This window comes from Lissotriton vulgaris, unplaced genomic scaffold (genome assembly GCF_964263255.1).
Source record: "Lissotriton vulgaris unplaced genomic scaffold, aLisVul1.2 SCAFFOLD_2213, whole genome shotgun sequence".
In the NCBI taxonomy this organism is placed as follows: domain Eukaryota; kingdom Metazoa; phylum Chordata; class Amphibia; order Caudata; family Salamandridae; genus Lissotriton; species Lissotriton vulgaris.
The window spans coordinates 40,865-49,043 of record NW_028245855.1 but is presented as its reverse complement, the minus strand read 5'-3'; the positions used below and the strand labels follow the sequence as shown (position 1 = coordinate 49,043).

The 8,179-nt window shown below is 44.9% G+C and overlaps 1 protein-coding gene across 1 annotated transcript; it reads right to left on the bottom strand.

Moving 5' to 3' along the window:
* Positions 1 to 5,229: 5,229 nt before the first annotated feature.
* On the bottom strand, positions 5,230 to 6,307 carry PRR7 (proline rich 7, synaptic; the record flags this gene model as incomplete). The annotated part of the gene is made up of 1 exon (XM_086949175.1): positions 5,230 to 6,307. A coding segment is annotated over one exon (401 nt), but the record flags the coding sequence as incomplete, so codon positions are not given.
* Between the last annotated feature and the right edge of the window lie 1,872 nt (positions 6,308 to 8,179).

Genomic DNA, 8,179 nt, shown 5'->3' with positions numbered 1-8,179 from the left:
TTTAATATTACCCCTGGAGACCTTTGCTTCATTATGACCTGTAACCCTAAAGCTATTACTGAGTGTTTGCGGCTGAAGCTCCAAGCCGCTACTACTTTTTTGTCTCGTCAACGTTTGTTATGTTCGAAGAGACTTCCTAATTCATGTCTTTCAGTTAAAAATAATATGACCTGTAAACGATTATTAGTAGCCACTAGCCATTATCGTTCAATGCTATTGCCAGCTGGATGGCTCTTTTCCTGTGGGAATTCATCTTGGCCCTATATTCCTGCGAATATTTCTGGTGGCCCATGTGCCATCACTAGATTAAGTTTGCTAATGTTTTCCTCACGTCCTACTTCATATTCCCGTATTGTACGTGATTCAATGTCATTACATGAAGACTGTGATTCCTCTGTTCATCTTTTTTCCAAATCAGAATATCTGGGTTTAGCTTTTTCTATTATTGGAGTGCCAGCATTGGCCGTTTATAATGCCAAAACAATCGGCAAAATGGCCTGCTGGATGGTCAAGTCCATTAACCAAACGTCTACTGTTTTATCTGATTTATTATTAGATTCCCAAGGTGAACGTAGAGCTATTTTACAGAATCGCGCTGCTATCGATTACTTATTGTTGAAACATGGACATGAATGTTCTGATTTTGAAGGTCTATGCTGTTTTAATTTGTCTGACCATTCTAAAGCTATCCAATCCCACATTAACAAACTCCACGACTTGACTGCAGAAATTAGAGAACATATAGATCAGGGTTTCTTTGACTGGCTTTTTAACTGGCTCCCCGACATGCATTCCCTACGACAAATCTTAGGGGGGGTTATTGTCGCTATTTGTGTCCTGATAGCTATTTGTTGCTTTATTCAATGCATCCCTTCCCTGCTCCAATTTTTTAGACTTAGTAAGAGTCGTAGATCAGTTAGTTTTGTTTCATATTATTCTTCTACTGATGTTAGCTCCATTTAGTTTGTGGTTAATAGACTGGAGTCAAGGGGTGTAATGTTATGGCTGCCTTTTTGCTAGCTCTTTGGAGAAGGAGAATGATGGAGAGTGACTCCAGCCTATCACCCCCATAGCATAGGGATTAGGCCGATAGACAGGGACCCTGCCTTACATATATTAGGGCATTTTCGTACTATTTTCCTTAGAGTAAGGCTTATGAATTTAAGTTAGGGGATAGATATATAAGTATTAGTCATGATTCGCTCATTTGCTAACATGCTGGGCTATTTTCCATGGAGCTATGCATATTGTGGGCTCCGTAGGCCTTAAACGAGACAGACTCCATTTTGCTTTCTGCCCGGTAGCTCGAGAAGGCTTTCTAGGTGAAGTGTAATGTTTTAGTTTCAAGCTGTTGTTCGCTTGGAGAGAACCGGTTCAGGCTGACCCTTATCGAAGGAATGTATTTTTCTCCACTCCGAAGACACAACTTCAGGCCGGCCGGCTGGGAAAGTGTCCTTGGTACGGGGAGGTACAAGAATTTGGTGGGCGGCAGGTTACTGGCCGTGAATTTCCATGAAGGAACGGGCTTTGATATTAGCGAAGGTGTTAGTCAGTTTGTCAGTTAGTCCGTAGGCGGCATCTAGCCGTTAGCATCTCTGCCATTATTCATTTTCATGGTGGACAAGTCGCCATCTTTGAAGTCGGAGAAAGATTTAAGACCGAAACTCTCTGAGAAAGACTGAACGAGAAGTAGCGCGGAGCGCACTGATACAGAGAGAGAGAGAGACGGTAGCTAATAATCAGCCAGGTTCCGGTGTCCTGAGGGGAAGCAGACGAGGTTGAGCCTAGCGGTGCAGACGTGTACTTGTGACGGCTGAGGGTGACTGCAAGGCGAGCCAGGATACAGAGACGAGAAGGGAACCTAGATGACTGCCGAGTCCAGACTTCCCATTAACAAGGTGATATCTGTCTAACCCAACTAGGATGTGCACTCTAATCTTTACCTTTTTCTTGCAAAAGTTATGCTGCATAGTAATGTGATTTGTGTCTATTGTTAATAAATACCCTAATTCATATAGAATTATTGTGTACCTGGTGCTTATGTTCAATCTCGGTAAACTGCATTCCTAGCCAAAAGCTGTTTAGGTGAACGGATGAGAAATCCCGATCAGGTAAATGGTGATTGAATAAAGAGGGAGTGAGTGGAACTTTGATGCCAAGAGCAGGGAGTACACTATATAATTTGGAACTATACTCAAAGTTATTATTGTAGTTTTATCCCAAGTAGATAACGGAGATATTATCCCGATAATTGTTCATAGGAATGTGGTCGTCGTTGATATGCGGCGTTAGTGAGAACACTGGGGAGGACTACCAGTGCCGATACCCACAGGATTGTGGCTTGAATAAGTGAGGGCGTTAGGGGGTCGAACTAACGTGTAGATCGACAGGATTGTTGGTCGTTTGGAAACGGGAGCATTGGGTTCTGCAGGCCCATGTGTAGTCGCACCGGATTGTGCGCAATATCTGCCCTAGGGTAGACCGGTCTGGGTCAGGGTGGCCGCGAGACCAACTGATGTGAATAAGATATTGTAGAAAATTCCTATATATGTATATTATCATTCCCCATCCTTAGGTGCGACCTGTATATATATCTGTAAATCTATCCATTGTGAATACGATCTGAGGAGGGAAGGTGAGTACGTTTTGGCTGGGTCATAGGGGCCCCTGGGGGCTGATCCCATCTAAACAGAAAATCCAGCCATAACAGCTTGTTAGTACAGGAGGTCTGCTGGGTAAGTACTGCTTATGTACTCCCGGGGGGAGGGGCAGTATTAGTGTCCCAGCATGCCTCTTGTTGTTTTTTTCTGTCGGGAGATGGTTATCTCCACATGTTTAGAATTAAGGTGTCGAGGACTACGGGACCCGGAGTAATGAAGATTACCAGATGTAATAGGACATTAACCCCGTGGATTTTTTCAGAAACTTCTGCATCTTGCTTTGAGTTCACAGTAAAATATTCATATCCATGGTTGCACACAGTTGTGCCTCTCTTTGTATGTTTAGGTATGGGTCTCCTGGTTTGTTTACAAACAAGTGTGAACGTGTTTACACGTTTAAGTGTGCAGTTGCATGTTAGTCAAGTGTGAACTTCTTTCTGTGGTGACAGATAGGTGTGCACCTTTTGGTATGCTTATAGAGAGGTATGTATTTTTTTATTCTCAGACGTATATGCACAATTTTTGGTGTCCATGGAAAGGTGTGTACCTTTCTTTTTGTGTTTATGGTCAGGTCTGTTCTTCTAGGTTCACAAGAGGTTAGTAAATCTGGTGTGTATCTTTGTGCGCATTTACAAACAGAGGCGCATACTTTCGTATGTTTATCTCCAGGGGCCGTATTGCAGAACATGTCTCATGGGAGCAACGGCGCAACTGTAATACTGAAAGTTCTGGCGCACATGAAGCGCCAGCGCTTTCTCAAGAAGGCATTCCCTCATTTGCATGAGGTCGTGGCCCCATGCAAATGAGGGAATCCCTCTGCCTCTGCACCCATGCTGTATTAAAGCCCCGAGCGAAGAGGCAAAGAAGCGGTCAGGTGACACTCTGTGATAGTGAGCCACCTACAAGGTGGCGTATTGTTAGTGCGCCCCCTGATGGCAGCCCTCTGGAGGGGGTAAAAGGGCCCTAGATATCCCCTTGCAGGTGGGTGCAGTCACTCACTACACCCGCCTGCAATGGGAGCTCAAATCCCTCTTTAAAGTACAGGCCTGCACAGAGAAACAGGGATCAGCTTTTAAACAGCTGTTCCGAATTTCTCTTTAATGCACTGCCCTGTGGGCAACGCCAGTTCACAGCTGCCCCGAGGGCAGTGCAATCTACATGATAGGTCGCACTTTTGCTGTTTGCACCCGTGGTGCAAACAGGAAAAGTGCGCCCTTTCTATAATAGGGTCCCAGGTGTGTATCTTTTTTTACGTTGCATACAGGGTTGCATTTGTTGATAAGTTTACAAACAGGTGTGCACCAGTTCATCTTTGTATGTTTTCAGAGTGGCATCTGGTAGTAAGTATTTAGGAAACTGTGGAGAATATTTATGAAAAAGTAACGCAGCACAGCAAGCTGCGTCATAGGGAAAGGACAGGAATGCGCCATATTTATCACAATACAGCGCCTTCCTGTCATTTTCCCAATGTTGGTGCGCAATGGGCTGCCTAGAGCCAAAGTAGGCACCCTTGCACCATGGTTCAAGAATGCCTCAATTGCATGGAGGATTGATTTTGTGCTGGAAGGGGCACCTTCCTGCACGAAAACAATCCCCTCTATCCATGCGTGCTACAGACATAGAAAGAGGAAGTAATGAGAAGAAATAAAGATATGCTCCTCGTTACACCTCCCTGGGAAGGTGTAGCATTTTGGTGCATTCCCAGGTCTAGCAGTAATGGAAAATCCGGGAATGTGTAAAAATCCATGGGAGTTGCATGAGAACACCCACAGGACACCAGCCGCGGCCCGTGCAGGTAAGAGCGGTGGGTCCAGGTGGGGGAGGGGTAGGGATTCAACAGTTGACAACAAGAAAAAATTAATTATTTATTTAATTTTCCCTTGTGGTCGTCTGCCGAATCCCCCCCAACCCGGCCCCCGCTCTTACCTGCAGGTGCCGCTGCTGCGCAACGCCCATCGAACACCTCCCTGGAGCAGAGTAACGTAATGCGCTGTGTTGCGTTACTTCTGATTTATTAGGTCACTCAGGGCCACGCAAAGGGGCCTTGCGCGGCTTGATAAAGTGCATTTTGGGGTTGCATCGTGCATGCATCACGTTGCGTGGTGCAAAAACGATGCAACCCCCTTGATAAATAGGGCCTTGTGTGATTTATTTATATATTGTCATAAACAAGCATGCAATAAGTATTAGCTAACCCTTTATGGGGGAAGGGAGAGAGGGTGAGAGAAAGGGGGAGGTAAAGAGACAGCGGGAACAGGTTAGCCTACCCCTTTTATTCACAGTAGCTAAGACGCCTAAACCCACTTGGTAGTACCAGATAATGGAACTGTCTGTTTTCCCTTTCCATGAGGACATACATTTTTAACTTAGAAATAAATGCTTGTGATATGTCGGCCCGGCATGGCGGTTTGCCCCAGGTCCAACAAAAACCTCTTAGATGCAGCGACACCAGACCCTGCATATGACAACGGGTGTCGTATTTTTGCAGCTATAGCTTATAAATTACCTGAGCTCTTCAGCCCCCAGAGACAAGTAGTCTGTCTGTTTTAGCACGCCTGTAAGTGATTTCCATCACACCAAATCTTTTTTTATTTTTTCCAAAATATTACAAAGAAAATAAATAAAAGTCTCGCTGAGCAAAGGCTCAAATCGTCCTGCTTGAGTGTCTGTGACGAATCACAATTCTGAGCTTGAAAGCATGTTCAGGAGAGGGAGCCCTGGGCTTGAGCGAGAACCCGCCCATCGCTCCAGCCATCCCCCGGTGTGAAACAAGAACATGGAGCCAGGGAAGGAGTGTTGTGAGAAAGATTCTAACACAGGAAGTGCTAGAGTGATTGACATGGGCCATGAGCCAATGAGAGTGAGAAAGGCCTCACCATCACCACAAACCTCCAGTAATTCATCATCAAGAAAGCACTCACAAGGATGCGGTCAACTTGCAAATGGTTAATGCAAAGCCTGATCTTCAAAGGACTTCTTTTTGGTCTTTAAAATTACCAAAGTGTTTACTCCAAATGTTCACAGGTAGACCGGCACATTAGGAAAGTTTGAAAAATCAAGAGAGCTGGCTTATTGAGACACATTGTAGACTCTTCCCTAGTCCTCCTCGCATTTTGCTGGCACTTGAGCTTCGTGAGGTCCTCTCTCGTACACCTGATTGACGAATCAGTCCTTACCCCATCATCAGGATGGAGCCTGGATCATCCCTACCGACCACAATGGTCCATAATTCTAGTGGGTGGCAGGTCACACAGCTGTAGTCCTTCCTAATAAAGGCATGGGCAGGGGAATCCTGCAACCCCCATATACTCCCCGGCTACTTAGTTGGGGGTCGGTCCAGCTGGGCAACATCCTCCCCGAGCCAGCAGCCTGCAGAATCAGACTGCTCCGGCCCAACTCAAGGCAGGGTGGGCCTGAGGCAAGGGGACCGGAGAATGGTGTGACTGCAGGAATGCCACGGTCCGAGAAAAGGGACTTGTTATGGCTCTGTAAGTGCTCTGGCTTCACATCCTTATCTGATGCTGGGAAAGAGGTACCAATTTTGCGGTAGATCCCGCGGGTGTCCGTGAGCACCTCGCTGTATGGGGGTGGCGGCTCTGCCATTAGCACTGCCTCCTCGTAACATGGCGGCTTGGAGAGGTCAGTTTCTGAAATAGAGAGAAAAAAGCAGTTAGAATACATGCTTCCGTTTTCAGACACAAGCGCAAACTGCACCTGAATGGAAACTGCCCTATTCTACCCAACTTCCTTCCCAGTTTCTTAAACTACACAGCACCAAAAATATATCAAGGAAAACCCTTCAGCTCCCTAACCCTTTCTCTCAGGGTTAAATTCTCCCATTCTCACACGTAATCTCAGCTAACCATTATGAAGAGGTCCTCTGTCCACCAAGCCACAGTCTGGTCTATAAACAAATATTGCAACTATATAAAATACACATAAAATAGAAAACAAAATAAGGAACTCTATGAAATACTACCCTTTAAAGTCATTATATCAATATATTCACCTTTCATAATAGGGCACACAATAGCAATAAAAAGATAATACTAAGAATAGCAGTGATGATTGACAGGACACTTTATATGATTCTGCATTTGCACAGTTTGATTCATGAGTGTAGGCTGGTAAACCTCGTTTTTGAATTATTTGTACACATGGAAAATTGCAATTCAGACTGACCCCTCCCCGATGAAGCCATGTTTGCTAACATCTGCTTGAAACATTATAAATTAACAAAAGCACCAAACTACCAAAGAGTGACATTTGTATCCATCATTTTGCTTCACTGTTTTTAGGACGAGCCTAGCCTTATAGCTCATGTGCTGCTCGCTTTGCGAGGCATGCAGTATTCAGTATAGCGTGGAAGCTTCATGGAAGCTCCGCCCATCATGTTAATTGGCTTGTGACTTAAATGCTGCCCTCCGATTGGTTGTAGGGATGTTAGTTCCTCCTTATGACGGCCATGTCGTCATTTGTGTCCTTCCATGGCTACTGGCCCCTTTACTGCACACACTACTTTCTTCCCATGCCCTCCCCCTCCCGCAGTCCGATCCCTTCTTGCCCGCCCCCCCTTCAGCCTTGTCACCCGACCGCACTTGTTTGCTAGGCAATAGGTCTAGCGTAAATGCGAGTCCTATTGCATTGCAAATGCTAGTTTATTTTTCTTATAAATAGTCTTCATTAAGAATGACTCAACTGAGACCTTCTGCCAGCACCTGGATACCCTCTTGGGTGACAAGCTGTGCTTTACAAATCCGACTTGATTGACTGATTGATAAAATGATTAACTGATTGCTCAGTCTTATAGTTTTATGACTCAAACTTTGAATCCAGGCGGATTTCGACCAGTGATTAACTTCACAGCCAGGCCATAATTTCACTTGTGCGAATTTTGATGACAACTGCTAATATATGTTTAAAATACTCCTTAAAGTAACTCTACAGGAAATGGTTGCCATATTTCCTGGATTGCAGTTGTCCAAAGCTGGGCATAAAAGGGCTAGAACAGCGAGAGTGAAAGCTACAAGACGGAGACTGGGCACCTAGCAGTATTTTAGCCTCAGGCCCTTAGCCTTACCGAGAGCACGGAAAGCCTACTGATTTGAAGGGTTACGGTGACGTCTTGAGGACAGAATGGAGGCAAGCACCATTTTCGGTCGCTGAACTATGAGAAAGAGAGCCTTGACAAAGAAACATACTGCCCGCAGTTACTAGTTGCCTTTCTCTAAACTTCAGAAAATGTGCTAAATCCTACAAATTGTAAGTGGCCAAAGGTAGCCCAAACTTTGTTTTGTAGGCGTAGCCATGAGCTTATTTCTAAATTTGCAGCAATGGGACTTTCAGGTCTTTTTGTCAAAGTCTTAAGCGAGTTTGTAAGCCAGCAAGTATTTAAAGTAGAGAGGACTGTCTTCCATATTTTAATCCAGCTTGTGAAGGGATTGAGGGCCTTCTAGTTACAACATCCAATACCTTTTTAATCTGTTAAGTTCCACCACTACTCCATGCTGTCTATTATA